Below are 20,649 nucleotides of genomic sequence, written 5' to 3' on the forward strand. Positions count from 1 at the left end.
CTGCTCAGCAGGTGCGCCACGACCCCGAGACGTCCGTCCTCACACCTGGGGGAGCCGAGACGGGCCGGGCGAGAATGGAGCCCCCAGAACACGTGCACGGGGGAGGGCCCCGCCACGGGAAGGCCCCCCTAAGCCCGCCAGTCTCTGAAGCCGCAGGAACACACGCGGGCAGGTTTTTAAATCTCAGAAACGGAGGAAACCTAGAAGCGGGGAGGCGAGGGTGGGGCGGGGACGTGGGGGGGCCGGCGCCCGAGTCCACACCCCGGGCTCAGGACCTCTGTGTTTATTTTGACTTTGACAAACATACATTTAAGGGGAAGACTCGCTACTGTGGATTTCCTCAGCAGAATTAAAGCCGCGCGGCCGCCCCCAGCTGGGAGAAGCAAGGCACCCCAGAGGCGATCCCGTGGCCCTCTCAGGAAGCCTGGGGGGGCCCCTGCCTTTCCTGTCCTGCCCCGGGGCCCCCGTCCCCCGCCCGCTGCAGGGCACACAGCTCAGTCCCACTACGCATCCAGGGGCTCAGCTGTCCCTTCCCGGCAGCCCCGGGCACGGACGTCGGGAGGTGCCGGGTACCCCCGGCCTGGGACAGGCCTGTGCCAGTGACCACCCCGCTCTGCAAGTGACATGTAGGTGACGTCCCTGCCAGCCTGAGCAAGGGGCTGCCCCAGGCCGGCTCCGAACAACCCATGAGTGGCAGCTGCCAGGGCAGACCCCAGCCTGCCGGGGACCCTCGGCTCCAGAAGCCCACGTCCTGCCCCTGCTCCTCCTTCCCGGGGCCTGGCTGGTGGCTGGGAACAGACCGGAGCTCTCGGGGACTGGAGAGTCCCCACAGCCTGTGCATGAGGGCTGGGGTGAGACCCGATCTGCTGGGGGCCTCAGTTATGCCAAAACAAGTCCCGCAAGGACCCAGCGGCTCTGCCTGGCGTCCTCGGCCGAGTGCCTCTGAGACACCAGGAGCCTCATCCACACGCCCGGATCTCCACGGACAGGCACCAGCCGAGCAGCATCCGCACAGGCGACCTGCGGGCCCCCTTCCCTGGCCCAGGCTGCCTGCCCTACTCAGCGCCTCAGTCCAGACCCAGATCCGTGGCCTCCGGACATCCTGTGCCCCCCATCTGGGAGACCAAACCGGCCTCTGGCAGCACGAGGCATGGACGGGGGGCGCCGGGTCTCTCCTTCCCTGGAGGGTGGGAGCAGCAGGACGGTGAGCCCGGGAAAGCAGAATGGCTCACTGAGCCCGGGGAAGGGGGCCCCGCTCCTGGACAGTACTCGGAGGACTGTGTGCGGATGCAGAAGTCGGGGAGCCCTGTGAGGGGGGACCCATAGCCAAGCAGCCCCAGGTTGCTCACCACTGAGCTCTGGTCCCAGTTCCCTACCCCAGCTCCCCCTCCGGATGATGTGTGGATGGGGTTGTGCCCTCTGGGGGCCTCGGTGCTGTGCACACATCAGATGGGAAGGCATCCCCTCGTTGGGGTGCCGGGGCACTGGGGGCACCCCCGTGGGTGGAGATACAGAGCTCTGCTCACACCTTCCGCTGCACACACACTCACACATACACACTCATACTCCCATTGCACATGCACACATTTCCACTCAGGCTCACATGCACTCACATTCTCATGCCCACTCATGCTCACACTCACACCCGTGGACATGCATGCTCACACAGCTCGCTCCCACACTTGTACGTGTGCGTGCTTATGTGCACATGCACACTCACACTCGTACATAGGCACTCACAAAGAACTGCACTCGTGTGTGCAGTTAACACATTCAGATGCTCACACACCCTCCCCATGCAGACCCACACGCATGCACACACACACATCACACACACCCTCACACGCACTTACAGACAGCGCCGTGGCACCTGCCTTGTCCCTCCCTCCCTAGGAGGTAGGACCCCCCAGCCCACGTCCCCACCCCCCACCCCCCTACACTGTGAGACAAACGCTGGGGCCCAGGTTCCTCCCAGGCAGGGGCACACGTGGCTCCCCCAGCAAGTCCTGTGGCACGGGGTGCGGGCTCCTAGCTCTGGCAGCACAGCCACTTCCCAGGATGGCCACCCGGCCACCACCTGACTGGCCCTGTGATGCCGAGACCCAGGCCCGGCCACCCGGGGACTCGGCCCTGCGGAGGCAGTGGGGGAAGTGCAGAGCCAGGAGGTCGAGACACACGGCAGAGAGCTCGTTCCTGCAGTGGGCCCCCTGCTCCCACGCGCTGCTCAGGAGCAAGGGACAAGAGTGGCGTCCGGCCATCGCGGGCTGGGGTCATCCTGGGGACACGGGCTGCTGCCACAGAATGGGGCACAGACTCACGCCTGGGCAAGCCGGTGTGGAGACGGCATCCGGCTGAGGCACGAGCCGCAAGCCCTGCGGCCAGAGGCATCCAAGGGGGTGGGCGCTCCCCGCACCGAGGCTCGCCCAGCCCGTGGCCCCTGGACAGGTGCGCTGCGTGTGCGGGAAGCCCGGAGGACGTCCCGCAGTCTCTGTGTGTCCCCGCGGGAGGGCTGGCGCCCGCCCCACTCACCACCACACTCAGGGCGGGAATGGGGTGCTTGGGTGAGCGGGGTCGCTCACGTCGCGCAGAGCCGAGGGGAGACATGCAAGGCAAGGGGCAGGCAGGGCCGGGCAGACCGTCCCCGGGGTTGGCCCGAGGGCCCTGGGCGGGGCGAGGGGGCATCCAGGGCCGGGCTCCCCTGGCCACAGCTAGATGACAGCGCTCTTCTCCTCCTGGAAGGAGGCGCGGGGGGTCGGCCTGGCCAGCAGCAGCTCCTTCTCATGGACCAGGTTGTCTAGCAGGTCCTCCTGGCGGTAGTTGTGGTAGACTTTCAGGAAAGCCAGGATGGTGATGGCCAGCCAGGCCAGCCACGAGGCCCAGAGGCCGAACTACGCAGAGGGCAGAGGTAGGGTCAGGAGGCCGGCCGGACCCGCCATCCGCCGCCCGGTGCGCCCACCCGCCTGCCCGGGCAAAGGCGCGACCGCTTCAGGGACAGGACCGGGGCGAGCTCCGGGGTCCGCCGCGCCTCCTGCCTCGCGCCACCACCCCTCCTGGTACGTGGCGGCCAGCCCTCTGAACCCCAAGCTGCGCGATGCTCGGGGGGACCCCGGCCCCCGGCTCCGCAGAGAGCCCGTCTAAACACGGCCTCCCCCACCGCTAGAGCAAACCGACCTTTAGCTGCCGTCACCAAACACTGAAGGAGAAACGATTTAATCGGAACCAGGCCTGAGCCACATCAAACAGATTCTCCTTGGGGGTTATTTGTCACCAGCCCCAGCTCACGCCTTCCTAATCTAATTGGTGTAAATGAGGCTGAAGCAGTCTCCACCAAATGTTCATGCAGGTGTCTCTGGCAGTTTCAGCTCCTCTCAGCAAAGAACCTTCGGACCCACTGGATGTCCAACCCCCTAGAGGCTCCTCCCCTGAAGGAAGGGTCCTCAGACCGGCCACTGGCCCCCGTGAGCCCTGAGAGGCAGGTCTGGGGTCCGGTAATGGACCTGGATGCCAGGGAGCCCTGCTCAGCGCTGGAAGGAGCCAGTCCCACCCAGGCACCCGTCACCAGCGTCATCTGCCTGGACACAGATGCAGATTTTGAGAAACAGACCCTCACTGACCACTAACAAACCCTGACGCTCCTGCATCCCAGCCCGCGGGGTCCCCAGAGATGTACCGGAGGGCAGGGAATGCAGCTTACACAGGCTGTCCCCCCACATCACAGGCTGGACCCCTAAGCCCCTCCTCAGACACCGCATCAGCTTCCCCGGCCCGGGAACACCCACGAGCGCCCCAGCATTTTCGGAGGGTGCCCACCTGGCACCAAGCTCCCGACCCGGCACTACAGATCCAGGATCTGATGCCTCATTTCCTTCCACCTGGCCTACAGCCACTGCCTGAGCCCCCGGACCTCACTCCTGCAGCGAGCTCTGGTGCCCGCTCTCCCAGGATGCCCCTGCCTCACCCCCTCTCCACTGCCACCTGCAAGACCCCCTGCTTCAGTCTCGGAGATCCGGCCTCCTCCCACCCCCTTCCGGGAAGCCTTCCTGGCTATACCGCTCACTCAGCTGTATCTCCTCTGCCTGGCCCCACCCTCAGCCTCCCCTGGGGGAGGGCTGCGCTCAGTGAACGTCCAGAGGAATGGACCCCTCCCCAAAGTGCTTGCTTCCCTGAGCACCAGGCAGCCCCCCACCAGAACAGCCCCCCCACCAGAACGCCCCGCCCACCAGAACAGCCCCGCCTACCTGGGCGATGGCAAACTGGTCGTAGAAGGCAGAGTTGTCCACGTTTAGCTCCAAATTGATGTCCTGGAGCTCTTCACAGCTGAAACAGCAAGACGTGGGGTGGCAGGTGACACTGGGACACGGAGCACAGGGAGCTGCACGCAGCAGCCCCAAACAGTGACGCAGCTGTCCTGGCCCCAAAGGCCTCATCCCTGACCCCCTCCGGCCCAAAAGCTGCTGCTCACGCTCCTCTCCCATTGCTATCGCTGCCTGCCAACCCTCCAGCAGCAAACCCGGCTCAGCACTCCCCAGGCCCCTCTGCAGGCAGCCCAGAGTGGGGTCCCCGGGCCTTGCTGTGTGGCCACATCAGAGCGCACTGGGCCTCCGTCTCCATACCCCGGGTGTGCGAGGCCCTCTTCTCTTGTGAAGGGGCATTGACATGAAGGAGGCAGGTCCAGGAAAGGCTCTGGCCGGGTGTGCACAGGTGGGGGCCCAGGCAGGAAACCTCGGGCTCGAACAGGATTCTCCTATATTTGCCATTCACAGAGAAGGCAGGGGGTGGCCTCTACTGCACTGGTTTTCATGAGGAAATAACAAAAATATTAAGGGGAAACTTATTTTATGGGTTTTATACTGTAGTATAAGGCTCCCCCATAATCCATTTATGTTTCTTTTTTCAGGATGTATTTATTGCACCAGGACGACGTCTGGGGGCAGCAGGGGTGGGGCAGCGCCCAGGCCCACCTGTGGGGCACGGTGCCCTTCTCAGTGATGGCGTCACACCACATGGTGAAGCCCACGCTCACGATGGTGCTGGCGATGAAGACGAGGAAGACCACGGAAGCGCTGACCAGGAGGTTCAGGAAGGCATAGAGGAAGGAGCTTCGGGAGAGGACAGGAGAGGACAGTCACCGTGCGCCACCACCCCAGGGTCCCCACAACAGCCCAGCAGGGCCAGGAGACAGCTCGGGCCTGGGCTGGATGGGGTAATGGGGCCATGCGGGGCCACCGGGGCCACCTTCCCCTCCCTCGCTGTCCCGCACCCCAAAGCCCCATCCCAGCCTCCCCAGGGCCTGGAGTGGAAGCACATGTCAACCCTGCCCTACAGAGGAAGCAGAGCCAAGATCCCAACCCAGTGGTGTTTGCTTCCAGCACGTTAGGACCAGCACAAGCTGAAGAGCAGGACACCCTTTCCAGGCCATTGCCCCACCCGGCTGCCCTGAGGCCCTGTGCCCACATGGTCACCAACACTGCTGGCCTGGACCTGCGTCACGGCCTTGTGGTGTGACCCTGCTCTCATCTAAAAGGCCCGGCTGTGATGGGGTGGGGGTGTGGAGAGCGCCGGAGGCAGGGCCAAGAAGACAGGCCACACGGACCCGGGTGCCTACACGGGACACCAGTGTTTGCTCTCTGGCGGCACGGGGCCTGGGGTCGCAACACAGCAGCCCACCCCACCACCCCGCCATCTCCGAATCATCCCCTGGAGACTCAGAGTCCTGCACGGGAGCCTCGGTCAGGCCTGGCTGAGCCTGGGTGCGTGCGGGGGGACCCGAGGGCGTCCTCGGGAGGGGCGGCAGCACCGGCCACCCTCGCCGCAGTGGACATCTTTGCCATCAACCCATCAGGTCTGAGGGGCACGATCACACCAGCCAGGAAAGCAGTGCGGCTGCTGTCAGGGGCCGGAACCGCGGCCGGCGCGAAGCACAGATCCACGCACCGGTCCTTGTCCACCTGTTCACTCGCCAAGCACTCTCTGAGCATCCGCCCGCCCTGTGCTGGGCCTTGAGGACAGGGAAATAACCATGCCCCAGTCCCGGCCCCCGCAGGCCTCCCAGCCACGGGCAGGCGATAAACCGAGGTCAGCGGCACCCAGGTGGAAGCAGGCGCCAGCAGGCCACGCTGCTGCACAGGCGCAGGGGCAGGAGGGGCTGGGGGCATGAACGGGAGGCAAGAGGGGACCAGGCTGCAATCCCAGAATCACACCCAAAAATCACACCCAGGAGAGTGGGGCCAGCCAGCGTGTTCGTACTCTCACTCACAAGGACGCCCCGGGGGCCTTGACCAGAGGCGACAAAGGTGAGCACCCCGTGCCAGCGCGCTCAGCACCCGGCCTAGGCCCCCACCTGAGCTGACTGGGGCCACCCTCAGGACAGCTCAGGGTCGAGGGCGCACATGTTTGCTGCCCGAACTTATCTGTGCTGCCTGAGTTGATCAGTGTTTGTGGGTGGGCTCCAGGCCCCCTGCCCACAGCAGATTACCCGAGGGCCCCACACTCTGCAGATCCTCACCCCTCCATCCTCCACCGGAGGGGCTGCCCCAAGTAGACCATGCAGTGACCTCTCTCCCTGGATTGGGTTGAGCTCAGCCAGTGGGGGCCCCGGGCCTGGGGTACAAGGAGAGGTGGGAGGTGCTCATCCCCAGGGCCCTGCCGGGGGGCGCCCCACTTGCTCTCCCCCTACCAAAGGTCAGCACGCCTCTCCAGGCGGCCTCATCCACATAACCCTCCCCATGTGGACCCTGCGGCCAGAGGAGGTGACAGGGCCATTGCAGGGCCCACGGCTGGCCCACATGCTCGTCTCTGCCAACCGCTCTCCTCAGGTTCCCCTCACGTGGGCGAGCCATCTGTTTCTAGCTGGGACCCCGATGGACAAGCCTAAACTGCAAAATCCACTGGGCCCTGCAAAAGCCAATAAGAGGTCAGGGGGTTATAAATAGTTATAAAGGGGTAGGTTCTGGCCGCCCCAGCTCCGAGGAGGTCCAGGCACAGCAGGGTGTCAAATCCGGCCCGCCTCTTGGCCAGCTGTGTGACCTCAGCAAGTTGCTGTCCAAGCCCCAATTTCTCCCTTTGTAAATTGGGTGGCAAGAGCCCCCCACTGGGTCATTGTGGAAACTGAGGGAGCTTATGTGGGCAAGGGAGCCCGGGCAATAACCGCCAGGGTGCTGGCTCCTGAGCACACGCTCCCTCCCCAGGACAGGCCTCCACCCACCCACAACCCTGACCTGGCCTGCCTGGAGCTGTGTGCACGGGGCTGGGCCTGCAGCCACAGGACACAGAAGCGGGGGAGCAGGCCGGGCAACCAGATACCTGGAGACTGTGGCTGGGGCCCAGCTGTGCCCCCTGCGGGACAGCGGGGTTAGGCAGGGCTCTGGGAGTCCACTCCCAGGAGCTAATGCTCCAAGGAAAGCAGAGGTTACCCAGAGTCTACACCCCGACTTCATTTTTGTTTTAAGATTTTATTTATTCCTGAGAGACAAAGAGAGAGGCCGAGACACAGGCAGAGGGAGAAGCAGGCCCCACGCAGGGAGCCCGATGTGGGACTCGATCCCAGGACCCCGGGGTCACACCCTGAGCCGAAGGCAGGCCCCCAACCGCTGAGTCACCCAGGTGAGGCGTCCCTCCCCCCAGACTTTAGATGGCCACTTGACTCCAACCAAGGAGAATGGAGTGGTCCCGGGGGACAGGACTGAGCTTCCCCAGGCAGAGCACAGAAGGCCAGATGGCCGGGACAGCCGGTTCCCTGGGTGCCCTCCACCTGCCCACAGCCTTCCATGTCCCGCCAGGCATCCTGCCCAGCAGGTCCCCAACATCCTGGGCGAACCAGCTGCTGCCCCCAGCAGGCCTTCCTAGAGGGAAGGAGGGCCAGGGTGCACGGGACATGCCGGGCAGGCAACCACCCCACCTCAAATCCTGCTCCCTGGCATCCTCCACGCTCTGTACTGAACTCTAGAGAGGCACGCCGGCAGCTTGTCGGTCCCTGCATGGCCACCCCCAGGGAACTCCCCCACCTCCATTCTGAGACCTGCCCCCTCCCGCCCTCAGGGGGTTTACAACAGAACCTCCAAGAGCCAGGAAACCTGACTGTCTGGAGACTCCAGCCATATCCCTATTAAACAGGTAGAATGTAGGGTTCTCCTGCCACGACAGGAAGGTGGCACCCCATCCTATAAGACAGCGGCGGTGGGGGGCTGAGGTCATCCCCCCAACAGCCTCCTCCCACTGCCCAGGTCCGTTCCTGGTCTCTTTCCGTGGAACCTGCCTGGGCTTCACAGAGTTTTGAAGAATTGAGTGTGTCACCCCGCCCCCCAGAATCCACAATGCGCCCCCCTGCCCACTCCCCAAGGACCCACAGGGCAGTGGCCAAAAAAACTAATAAACCAGGAAGGCCGGCACACACAGGGTTAACGCCATCTCTCTCCAGCCTCTCAGGGTGCCGGCGGATGTGCCGTCTCCATGGTGACAGCTATCCCGGTCCGGGAAGCCCTGGGAGCGATTTGCAGGCTGGGGACATGTGTGGGCCGGCAGATGGGTTGTTTTGACCCAGCGCTCCCCAGCCGTCAATCATAAACTGCTGCCACCTGCACTCTCCAAGGGCTTCTGCTCAGGCAAAGCGCCCCAGGCCCCCAGGCCTGTGACCACCCTCAGGTCACCCCGGTGCCCCCCCGCCAACAAGCACCCCAGGAAGCCACAGGTGCCACAGATTCCTTCAGTCACCGGGATGAAGCCTCCTGCAAAAGCTGCCCCAACCCCTTGGCCCTGCACGCTCCTGGGCACAACTGTCCGGGCCCCCACTTGGCCCAGGGACACACCCCACAGGAGGAGGGAGGGGACCACAGACAGGGTCTTACCCAGGCCCTGGGGACCCGGCCGTGAGCCCCTCCCAGATGAAGGGCAGGGCTCCTGGCGGGTCTCCGCAGTCACAGCAGCCAACGCCAGAGCAGTGTGGACGCTGGCCCTAAGCAGGTAGGACCCTCTAGAGCTCCAAGTCTGGCGGCAGGACTGACGTCCCAGTGGGCTGGACACCTGGGGCCCTCGCCATCCCACGAGCTCACTCCAATGGCCCTGCCCAGCCTCCTGCCCGCCTGGCCTGCTCCGTGCGGCCTGACCAACAGCTGAGCTGGGACTGGCTTCTCCAGGTTCCCATCCTGCCTGTGGCTGCACAAGGCAGGCCCAACCTTTCTGACCTCGAGGTGTTCCAGTGTCTAGCTGGTGAGGACCTATAAGCAGCTCTCTAGGTATGGCCCAGCCTCTGTGGCTCAGACCAATGCGAGATTCCAGAGCCCCAAAACACCCCCAGAGACTGGGCATGAGAAAGACAGAGCTAAGAGCCCCAGAGCCTTCAAGAAAGGAATCCTGGTCATGCAGGACTGCCCATTCCCCACAAATTGGGCAGCAAATCTGGGGAGTGTCATCATACAGCTGTAAGATGGGGTCTCTTGAGGCCATTTGTCTTATAGGGACAAGGTGGAGCAATGGGCATGAGCTGATGGTCAAACCATGCTCCCCCCATAGCCTGTGCCCACTGGCCTCAGGCAGCTTCCAGGACTGAAGGGACCTCAGCTACCCTACCCTGCTGACCGTCCATCCTTTTCCTCAGACCCTGTCTCATACCCAGAGATGTTTCCCTGTCCCCATCTGCACAGAGACACTGACTAGGTGACACCCAGGCTTGGCAACATGCGTGCGGATGACATCTCAGATGCCTCCCGGGGACACCAGCCATCCAGCAAGTTGTGTAAGGAGGAGGCCTGAGGGAGGGCAGGATGGCCCCCTGACTGGCCTGGGCTCACCCTGTGCAGAGCCCCAGCCCCACAGCACCTGGAGGCACCTCAGGCTGACATGTGGCTTCCTGCAGACCCTCAGTCCAGAACCATACTGTAGGCTACTGAACTGCGCCCCCGACAACATGCATCCGAGGCTTCACCCCACTACCAGTGTGTGTGACCCTAGTTGGGCTTGAGGTCTTTGCAGGTGTCATTCAGCTAAAGATCTCAGGATAGGTCATACTGGATTTAGGGTGGGCCCTAAATCCAACGACTGGTGTCTTTATAAGTAGAGAGAAAGAAACAGAGAGAGAAGAGGCCATGAAAACAGAGACGGTGATAGGAGTGACAAAGCCCCACGCTGAGGGATGTCAAGGGTTGTAGGCCGCTACCAGCAGCTAGCCTAGTAAGGATCCTCCCTCCAGAGGGAACCCACCCTGCCGACACCTTGATTTTTTTCTTCTGGCCTCCAGAACTGTGGCCGAATAAATTGTTTTAAGCCCCAGCTTATGGCACTTTGCTAGAGCAGCCCGGGAAACTCACACACGTGGGCTGCTGGACCTCACCCTCCACTGGGTGTTTCAGTCCCCACAGTAGGCTGTCCCATCCTCTTCACCTTGCCACCCCTGTCACTCCTCTCTGGCCCCTCTGTCCAGGCCCAAGCCAAGCTGAGGGCTCTGGGGAGTCCCCACCTGACCTCCTACCCACAGTGACCCTCAGAGCAATAGCTTATCTCTCATGTCCCCAAAAGAAGAGAAAAGCCCCTGAAAACTGCCAATGGTTGATGGATGGGGCCAGGGCAGGGTGGGGTCTGGGAAAGGGCTAGATTTCCCCTGCAGATGTGAGGCAGGCGAGGGGCAGGAGGGATTGTGGTGGGTCCACAAGGGGTCCCAGGGGTGGAGGCCATAGAATGCTACAGGCTGAGGGCCCCAGGGGAACCACATCCCACTCTCAAGAACTGTGCCAGGGCAGGAAAGGCCAAGAGGCACACGGAGGCCGGGAGGAGGGAGGCCTCCTGGACCTGCTTGCTGCTCCCTGTCTGTCATGCATCCTCAGCCGAGCCTGTGGCCCCACCATCCTCATCCTTCCCAGGAGGATGGGGGTGGGGATGAGGAGAGGACTCCCCAGTTTGCCTTGTCAGCCACCTGCCTGGCCCGTCCCTCCCCTGCACCTGGAGTAGGCCTGAGCCGGCAGGCCAGGGAGGGCCCAGGGAGGGCCCAGGCCGGCTCAGAGATGACGATGCAACATTTGCTCTCCGGGGGGAGGGAGGTGATGCAAGTAGTGGCCTTGTCCGGAGCGCAGGCGACCCTCAAGGTGCCCAGGCTCCGCGCAGACAAAGGGCAGTGTGCACGGAGGCGCTGAGCACCCAGGGTTGATATGTTGGGGGCCTGCGAGCTCCCCGGAAGAGGGAGGGTGTCCCGCTCCTCCGAGGCGGGGAGGAGGCTGGGGGCTCCGCGGGCTGGGAAGGGCCCCAGGCCCCGACTTACCCCTCGTGTCCCTTGCAGAGGAAGAAGAGCGTGCGCCAGGCGTGCGCGGCGGCGAGCAGCAGCGACAGGAGGCTGGCCAGCAGGCTGAAGCGGCAGGCGGCCGGCGGGCCCCACTCCTGCACCGTGAAGCGCTCGCGCTCCTGCACCGTCAGGTTGGCGCTCAGCCACATGCCCTCGGTGAACAGCAGGCAGCGGCCGCGGAAGTCGTGGCCATTCTCGGACAGCGGCACCACCACCACGAAGCTGAACAGGAAGGCCAGGAAGTAGCACACGCACTGCGCGAAGAGGAAATTGTTGAGCGCCATGGCTGGCCGGGCCGGGGCCGGGGCCGGGGCCGGGGCTGGGGCTGGGGCCGGGGCTGGGGCTGGGGCCGGGGCCGGGGCCGGGGCTGGGGCGCGGGGCGCGGGGCCGGGGCCGGGGCTGGGGCCGGGGCGCGGGGCTGGGGCCGGGGCTGGGGCGCGGGGCGCGGGGCTGGGGCCGGGGCGCGGGGCTGGGGCTCGGGGCGCGCGGCTGGGGCCGGGGCTGGGGCTCGGGGCGCGGGGATGGGGCCGAGGCTGGGTCTCGGGGCGCGGGGATGGGGCCGGGGCGCGGGGCCGGGGCCGCGCGGGAGGCTGCGCAGTGGAAGCGCCGGCGGGTCCTGCGCGCACCCCGCCCGGGACGCGTGCGCAGCGGCCGAGCGCGGGCGGCGCCTGCGGTCAGCACCGCGGACAGCTCCCGGAGGGCGGGCGGGGGCAGGGCGCGGGGTGCGCGCCTGGGGAGGGATGCACCCGAGAAGGCGCGCGGTGGGGACGCAAGCGGGGACGGGAGCGTGGCCAGGCCGGCGTTTGGAGCCCCGCCTCCGCCGCTAACGGTACCAGGAGCTACCTGTGCGGGCCTCCCATGGGCTGGCCCTGTCCCCAGTCCCCCGTGCGCCTGAAGGACCGGAGGCCGAGGGGTCCAGGAGGGCCGTGTCCAACATGCCCACAGCGCTGCGCGGGGGTGAGGCTGCAGTCCAGGCCGCTACGTTCTTCCGCGGGGGTCCTGGAGCGTGGAGGAGGTGGGGTCAACGGAGTTCATCTGCGGGGAGGTCGGAGAGGTCGGGGTGGGCGCAAGGAAGAGGGAGCAGTCTGGGAGCTATTTGCGCTTCTCCAGCACCGCACCCTCAGAGGGTACATCTGTTATACTGCCTGACACAAGTAGGGCCCTGAGTTGATATTTGTAAGATAAATAATGGATGCCCCGAGCACCTCATTAAGACAGCCTTTGCTGAGATGGAATCTGCTGATGCATTAATTAATAGAATTAATGCCTTGTCTAGTTCCCTTAAGACTAAAAAGTCACAGTTTAGTCCAATTCCCAGTGCAGAAGCTCTAGTATTGCTCCTTCCAAAAGAAATTGCCAACTGGTTTAAAATTACATCAGCATTTTGTTGCAAGCACTAAAAAACCTTTTTGTTTTATTGCCAAAGCAATACATGCCTTTTTTTTTTTAAAGTCAAGCAGTATAGATATAAATTAAATAAAAAGATAAAAGTGTCCTTCTCATTCTCCCACACCACCCTGCCAACTATCTGGAGTAACCACATTTCTAGACATTTTGCTAAGCGCCTAACCACACACACATACACCATTTACACAAATGCTTCATACTATACATCCCATCCTGCAGGTTGATTCTTGTATTTAGCAATACGTCATGGCTGTTATCCCCTGTCTATAATTCAGATCTATTTTAGTTTCTTTTTTTTAAGATTTTATTTATTTATTTATTCATGAGAGACACACAGAAAGAGAGAAAGAGGCAGAAACACAAGCAGAGGAAGAAGCAGACTCCACGCAGGGAGTCCGACACGGGACTCGATCCCGGGTCCCAGGATCACGCCCCAGGGAGGCAGCACTAAACCGCTGAGCCACCTGGGCTGCCCTATTTTAGTTTTCTTAATAACTGCATAACATTCCACAATAATGATGATTCCACCATTGCTGAACTGTTCCTCTTTGAATGGATGTTTAATTTTTCAATATCTGCTATTTTGAATACTGCTGAGTGGACATCCTTATGCATAGATGCTTGGGCAGGTATTTCTTATAAAGGAAATTCTTAGAAGAGGAATTGCTGTGTCATAGGGTATGCACTTGTGAAGTGTTGACAGAAATTGCCAAACTGGTCTCTAAATATGCTCCACAAATCTAATCTTATATCCATGTCATGGACACCTTCTCCAAAACTGAGAAATATTGGTTGTTTTAAAATTCTATCAGTCTTGCATGGGAGACAATATCTCATTGATTGTAAACCTGGATTCTCCTTATCATCATGAGCTTGAACATCTTTTCTTATGCTTGCTGCCATCGTAATAAGTCTCCTGTGAAGTTGCACCTTCAGTTTGCAGTCACTTCAAAGCATACACCGCAGACCACCCATAGGTCTGTGACAGCAACCCTTTTCTTGGAGAATTCGCTCAGTTTCTGCTATTATTGAGTACCCCAATTCAACCAAAGGAAGCCCTCCTAGGAAATTCAGCATCCATACACCCATAGACAACTTGGGCAAGAGTGAACATCCCATCCATCCATTATCCTGGAGGTTGACAAGTTTGAACATATCTGGGGGTGTTAAACTTGAGGGTTTGGCCAAAACTAAAGAGACCGTGCCAATGAAGAAGGAAGCGACCAATAGGAAAACTACAGAATAAACTGGAAAGATTATTAAATTTCTACCATTTTAAAAGGCACAAGACCCTGACTTTTTTTTTTTACCCTGACATTTTTTTTAAAGATTTTATTTATTTATTCATGAGAGACACAGAGAGAGAGAGGCAGAGACACAGGCAGAGGGAGAAGCAGACTCCATGCAGAGAGCCTCATGCGGGACTCGATCTTGGTCTCCAGGATCAGGCCCTGGGCTGAAGGCAGCGCTAAACCGCTAAACCGCCAAGCCACCCAGGCTGCCCTGACCCTGACATTTTTAAATATGAGTTCTATTTAACCTTCAAAAGTCAAGGGAATTCCCTTGTTATTGAAATAACTCTGGTCCATTAAAAAAAGAAAAAGAAAAAAAAAAGAAAACTCCACAATTCACTTTGTAAAAGTCAGCATTACATTAATGCTAATGCCTCATTAGAAGAATGAGACAAAGAAAGTAGCAAGAGGGCAGCCTGTGTGGCTCAGCGGTTTAGCACCGCCTTCAGCCCAGGACCTGATCCTGGAGACCGGAGATTGAGTCCCATGTCAGGCTCCTTGTGTGGAGCCTGCTTCTCCCTCTGCTGCTCTTGTTTTCTCTCTCTCTCTGTCTGTGTTTCTCATAAATAAATAAAAACAAAATCTGAAAGAAGGAAAGAAAGAAGAAGAAAGAAGAAAGAAAAAAGAAAGAAAAGAAAGAAAGAAAGAAAGAAAGAAAGAAGAAAGAAAGAAAGAAAGAAAGAAAGAAAGAAAGAAGAAAGAAGAAGAAAGAAAGAAAGAAAGAAAGAAAGAAAGAAAGAAAGAAAGAAAGAAAGAAGAAAGTTTAAAATATTGGCATGTTGGATAAACTCAATGTAGAAGGATAATCAAAAACATGCACTAGTAGGGCAGCCCGGGTGGCTCAGGGGTTTAGCGCCACTTTCGGGCCAGGGCGGGATCCCAGAATCAAGTCCCATGTCAGGTTCACTGCATGGAGCCTGCTTCTCCCTCTGCCTGTGTCTCTGCCTCTCTGTGTGTCTCTCATGAATAAATAAATAAAGTCTTAAAAAAATAATGCACTAGTAACATTTATTATAAAAGCAAGAACAGCTGGGATTATGAAGTCTATCAACAATTTATTTTATCAACAAATAAAGGAGAAAAACTCAAAGTGCTTTTTTCAACAGATACCTAAAAGGCATTTCATACAATTGAATGGCCAATCATTAAAAAAAATTAAAAAAAAAAAAAAAAACTGTGGAAGCCAGGAAGAAAATTACCTAAATATGATAAAGACCACCTTTAAAAGATATCAAAATTCAAATCAGGAAAAGAGATGAGATGAGCATTTTCAATATTACAACTGACAATTTATTTGGCAATTCTACCTAATGAAACAAGTCAAGAAATTTAAATATACACTATATCTACAGAAACAAAAAGGCAAAACACTTTTATTGGGGGATAATATGATCATATACTTGAACACTCAAGGGGCACCTGGGTGGCTCAGTCAGTTAAGCATCTGCCATCGGCTTGGGTCATGATCCCAGGGTCCTGGGATGGAGCCCCACGTTGAGCCCTGCTCAGCGGGGAGCCTGCTTCTCCCTGTCCTGCTCCGGCTCCCCCTGCTTGTGTTCTCTTGCTCTCCTGCTCTCATATAAATAAATAAAATCTCAAAAAAAAAAAAAAAAACCCACACACACAATACAAAAAAATTCAAATTTGCAATATTGTACAATGACTAGATATAAGATAAACATACAAAACTCAATGTCCTTTCTCTGACATGTTAGGTTGAGTTCCGTAATAGACTCGGAGACTCCGAAATGTACGTGCAGCAACACATGCGGCGAAGCCAGATACAGAGCTGGGTGCAGGGAGAAGCTGTAACAGAGGCTCAGCTACCAACGTGGGAAGCTCTGAGAGTCAGACGGTTGCTTGGAGATGCCCCAAGCTGAGGCAACATCTATTGTCCCCCATTTTCCAGTCAAGGGGTGCCGCCCTGGAGAGGATGAATTATCCTGGGTGAGGCAGCTTGCTTTGGCAGAAGGCAATTTCTAGAGAGAGTCGTGGCTCTGGGCAGGCAGCAGGCAACACTTCTGGCAGTTAGAGGAGTAAGTAGTAAGTAGCTCTGTCCTGAGGGGCTGTAACCAACACACCCTGGCATCCCCTACAGCCCTCGAGGCCAGATCCACCTGCGGCAGATAGTAAGTTCCCCCAGTTTGGGAACAGCTTCTCTAAAGCTCTGCTCTTTGGGAAGATTTCCTCTCACCTCTGCCTTCAGGGCCGGAACCAGAGGTGGGGCTCTACTTTGTCCCACAGACCTTTCCCCCTCGTAAGTGTTCTCAGGTTAAGTCCAGCAGACTCCTGCTCCTGCGGCTCCGCTGTGACTTTTTGCTGTGACTATTCCTGATGTAGCTGTGCCGTGTCTCTGTTCTGGTGGACGGCTGCTGGGTGGGCATGACTCTATTATGATGCGGTGGGTCAGGGACAATCCCGGTCATGTCGGTCGATTCTGGCTGTGTGGTCACCTAATGTCTCGCAGTTAGGCCCTCCGCCTCCTCCAGAGCCAGCAGCAAGCCGGAGCTGTAGCATAAGTGGATCCAATTCTCCTCTGTAGACGCAGGGCCTTGCTCTGGAACCTTAGTGTCTGCATTGTGACGATCCTATTGGGCTTTATCATAAACTCCACACAGCATCTTTCCCACCATAAATGCCTCTAACACCACAGGCAGAAGCTCGGCCCCTGTGTACGTCCCAAGGGACGCGCGTACCATACTTAGCATTTCTACAGGGTCTTTTCCGGCTCTGTGACCCAATCAAAGACGGCAGCCTTCCCTTCCGTGTCACTCAGGATGCTCACATGTGGAGTCAGCGAGCTTCAGAACCCCAAGAGGCCTCCAAGTATCGCACTCCCTCCTCCTTGGTGATGGCAGGTGCAGGATGCAGTAATCTGTTCTTTCCTTCACAGAGGACGTCCCAGCACGCTATGGACCACTGAACTCCTAAGCAGGTGCCAGTGTGGTGGCCTCCTGAGCCCTGCAGAGCTCACGCGCCTTAACGAGGCCTCCAACATACTTGCCACTTCTTGTTCCTTCAACTCAGATTAGCATGATGTCACTGACACAGTGGGCCGCTGTGACAGTAGGAAGTGTGTCCAGATGGTTCGGTCCTTTGAGCTACATTATGACAGAGGACAAGAGAGTTAGCACAGCCCTGGGGCGAGACTGAGTGAACACTGTCGTTCCTCCCACACAAAAGCAAACCGCTTCTGGTGGGATGGGAATGACATTTGCCAGATCAACGGCTGAATGTCGCGTACTAGAGGGACACATTATTCTGCTCTGCAAAGACAGCAGATCTAGAAAGGAGGCTGTGGTTCAGACTCCTGCTTGCTTGTGTTTGTGGGGGGCCCACTGTCACCCCGTAGAACACATCCGGCTCATGCAGGCGCCAAGATGCTGACTCAGATGGCGATGGTGGGGACCACCCCCTACACCCTCTAGGTCTTCAAAATGATTCTCATCTCTGCCACTCCCTCCAGGATTGGAGATCGGTTTTGTATGGGGGTACTTCCGGAAGCTTTGACTGGCCTTTCCCTCCGTGGAAACAAAGTACAGATTCTTCCAGCCAAGTGTATACATTTCCAACTATTTAAACATTCGAGAACCCAGTAAATGACAACAGGTGACCCATCATGAGCCCAGAGCTCTGTTTATTACCTGGGCACCTAGCATAGCCAGGAGGCCAAGGTGACCCTGTGCCCCCTGGGGATTGATTTTCTTTTTTTTTTTTTTTAAGATTTTATTCATTTATTCATTAGACTCAGACAGAGGCAGAGAGAAAAGCAGGCTCCCTGCAGGGAGCCAGTGTGGGACTCCATCCCAGAACCCCGGATCAGGACCTGAACCAAAGGCAGATGCTCAACAACTGAACCACCCAGATGCCCTGGGGATTGATTTCGACTCAAACCCTGTACCAAACCATCCTTGAAACAAGTGGGCATTTCCCGTTCCCCCGTGAAGGTGCCTGAGCAATGTCTGAGATCCTCTCAGGGAAGGATAGGGAGTCAGCCTCCAAACATGTGCCTCAGCGTGGCTGGCCTTTCGTCCTGAACTTCAGCTGGTCCTTCGGCCAGTGGGTTCTGGGTCTGTAGCCTGGCTCAGGTCTGGAAATGGGACCTTTCCAGCAAGGGATCATGACTCCATGTTTCCAAGGGGCTGCCCTGGGTCTCGTCCACTACTCACTCCCTTGATGCTCTGGAGTGTGGAGTGGACAACAAGCTGTCTGTCTTCTGGGGACACCGGTCTGATCACCCATCTCACGCAGGTGCGTGTTCTTTAGGTCCTGAAGGTCCCTCAGGGCATGCTCGCTCCCCTCCCAGCAGCAGTTGACTATGACTTACCGTGTCATTGGTCCCATTGCCGGCAGGGGAGTCTAGCAGACCCCTTCCCAGAAGTTGTGTTCTCTTGGGGGGCAGGGATCCCTGTGTCACCCTCAAGCAAGATGCTAAGGATTGAACCAAAAGAAGATATGTTGAAGTCCTAACCCCGGGTACCTCAAAATGTGACCTCATTAGGAGATAAGGATAATCTTCACAGAGGTGATCAAGGCAAAATGAGGTTGCGGGGTGGGCCCTAACCAACCATGACTGGTGTCCTTATCAAAAAGAGGGATTGCAGACAGATCCACATGCAAAGAGCACACAGGCGGGGGGTCACCAAAGATGCGGCAAACTCCGGAATTTATGAGATCCTGCGAGAGTCTCTCTCGAAGCCTCAGAAAGAACCAGTCCTGCCCATACCCTAACCGCAGACATGCAGCCTCCAGAAATGGGAGTGAGTAAATGTCTGTTGTTTGAGCTCCCCAGTGTTGGGGGGTTTGTTTGGGCAGCCCCAGGACACTGATCCCCAAGGGAGTACTTGACTTTAACCCAGAATGGGAAGGGGAGGGGGCCACTTCCGTGGGCCCTGGGATTGTGAGGACCTGGGGGCCGTGATTTCTGAGCTTGTGCCCAGGTCAGGCTCCCTGGGAAGCAGTCTGAGCCTGGCCCTTGCAGGGAGGGCTTCTGGGAGGGGCGCTGTGACCAGCAGCTGGGAACAGAAAGTACAAAGTCCAGATGGGGTGAGGGTCAACATGCAATCTCGGGGCTGGCCTCCACTGGCCCTGCATGCCTCGGGCCACCACAGCGTTCTTGTCGTGACCTCATTTTGACTTGATCACCTCTGTGAAGATTATCTTTATCTCCAAATGAGGCCACCACAGCCACATGCTGACCAGTCACAGAAGCAGCTGCCCTGGGACAGGGCCTTGACCTCAGCCAGGAGCCTGGGAAGAGGGCAGTGTTCCATGGATGCTCGGGAATGACTGCTTCCCCTCCAAAGCAGAGCTGCTACAGAATGGAATGCTGGCGGGGTGGACTTGCCAAACTTGAGAACCCTGTATCCTCCTCGGTCAAGAATCAAGGCTGGGGTCTGGACCTGGCTGTTTCTGCCTTCCACTCATTGTGCCAACGAGGCCCTCTGCTGTCACACTTGGCCTTAAATGGAGGTGAGTCGTGTTTCTCTGGCAGCACCTCCCCCCACGCCAGCATCTGATCCCACACTTCCACACTTACCGCCTCCCTCCACCTGTCAAGCTCTCAATATGGGGCAGCAGCAAGTGCATTTCCTTCCCCTGGTGCCCCACCCCAGACATCACAGTGGAGGTGTCCCTGACGTGCCCCGGGCTGTCACCTCTCCACTAGCACCAAGACAGGAGACACTGCCAACCAACCCAGCAGTGGTTGGTCCCGCCAAAATCCTGTGTTAGCATCTGCTTCCTGAGACCGCCCCCAGGTCGAGTTCCTGGGAAACAGATGCCAGGCTTTGATCTCTGTGGGCAGGAGGATTTGGAAGCCAGGGGAAAGATCCTCTTGGGAACAACACCCATGAAGTGACCAAGAGCAACAGGAGGATTTGGAAGCCAGGGGAAAGATCCTCTTGGGAACAAAACCCATGAAGTGACCAAGAGCAACAGGACTAGGCTGAGGGAAAAACTGACCAACAGCTGCCAAACAAAGGGTGGGCTGCTGAGAGAGTGGATGGGTGGAGGATGGGTGGAGGGATGGGGAGATACAGGGATGAAAAAATGAACTGATGCATCAGTAGAGTGGTTTGACAAATGGATCAGAGGGTGGTTGGATTGGTCAGTGGATGATGGATAAATAGATGGATGATGGGTAAATGAATGGATGATGGATGCATGCATGCATGAATGAGTGGATGGATGGGTTCATGGATGGATAGATGGATGGATGGATGGTTGGATGGTTAGATGAATGGCAGGTGGATGGGAGAATGACAGGAAGGATAAAGGGTGAACAAATGTACTGAAAGAGCAGTAGGATGGATGGGTGGATGGATGGATGGTTGATTGGTTAGTTGGATGATTGGATGGATGGATGGATGGATGACTGGATGGATGGATGGATGGATGGATGGATGGATGGATGACTGGATGGATGACTGGATGGATGGATGGATGGATGGATGGATGGATGGATGGATAACAGGTGGATGGGAGAATGGCAGAAAGGATGAAGGATGAATAAATGTATTGAAAAAGCAGTAGGGGGGATCCCTGGGTGGCACAGCGGTTTGGCGCCTCCCTTTGGCCCAAGGCGTGATCCTGGAGACCCGGGATCGAATCCCACGTCAGGCTCCCGGTGCATGGAGCCTGCTTCTCCCTCTGCCTGTGTCTCTGCCTCTCTCTCTCTCTCTC

General features: G+C 58.1%; 1 protein-coding gene across 5 annotated transcripts; it reads right to left on the bottom strand.

Annotated features, from left to right (window-relative positions):
- Positions 1-267: 267 nt before the first annotated feature.
- Positions 268-18,382, bottom strand: TMEM179 (transmembrane protein 179). Of its 5 annotated transcripts, XM_038545890.1 has the most exons (8): positions 18,293-18,382; positions 16,160-17,066; positions 15,650-15,986; positions 12,110-12,301; positions 11,246-11,520; positions 4,962-5,099; positions 4,239-4,317; positions 268-2,888 (listed from the first exon to the last, which is right to left on the bottom strand). In XM_038545890.1, exons 5-8 carry the CDS (start codon positions 11,413-11,415, stop codon positions 2,709-2,711), a joined length of 567 nt encoding a protein of 188 aa, XP_038401818.1. In that variant the 5' UTR covers positions 11,416-11,520; positions 12,110-12,301; positions 15,650-15,986; positions 16,160-17,066; positions 18,293-18,382; the 3' UTR covers positions 268-2,708. The 5 variants fall into 5 exon arrangements, with proteins under 5 accessions (XP_038401818.1, XP_038401819.1, XP_038401817.1 ...); XM_038545891.1 differs by lacking the exon at positions 15,650-15,986; XM_038545889.1 differs by having other exon boundaries at positions 15,650-17,066.
- Positions 18,383-20,649: the final 2,267 nt, after the last annotated feature.

This window comes from Canis lupus, chromosome 8 (assembly GCF_011100685.1).
Source record: "Canis lupus familiaris isolate Mischka breed German Shepherd chromosome 8, alternate assembly UU_Cfam_GSD_1.0, whole genome shotgun sequence".
Taxonomy (NCBI): Eukaryota; Metazoa; Chordata; class Mammalia; order Carnivora; family Canidae; genus Canis; species Canis lupus.

Bases quoted from the DNA above. Each gene is read 5' to 3' on its own strand.
- TMEM179 (XM_038545888.1), bottom strand. From the start codon at position 11,550: ATGGCGCTCAACAATTTCCTCTTCGCGCAGTGCGTGTGCTACTTCCTG. The intron at 4,318-4,961 runs GTGGGCCTGGGC...TTGCTGTTTCAG, and splicing joins AAGGGCACCGTGCCCCACAG to CTGTGAAGAGCTCCAGGACA. The intron at 2,889-4,238 runs GTAGGCGGGGCT...CCCTCTGCGTAG, and splicing joins ACCAGTTTGCCATCGCCCAG to TTCGGCCTCTGGGCCTCGTG.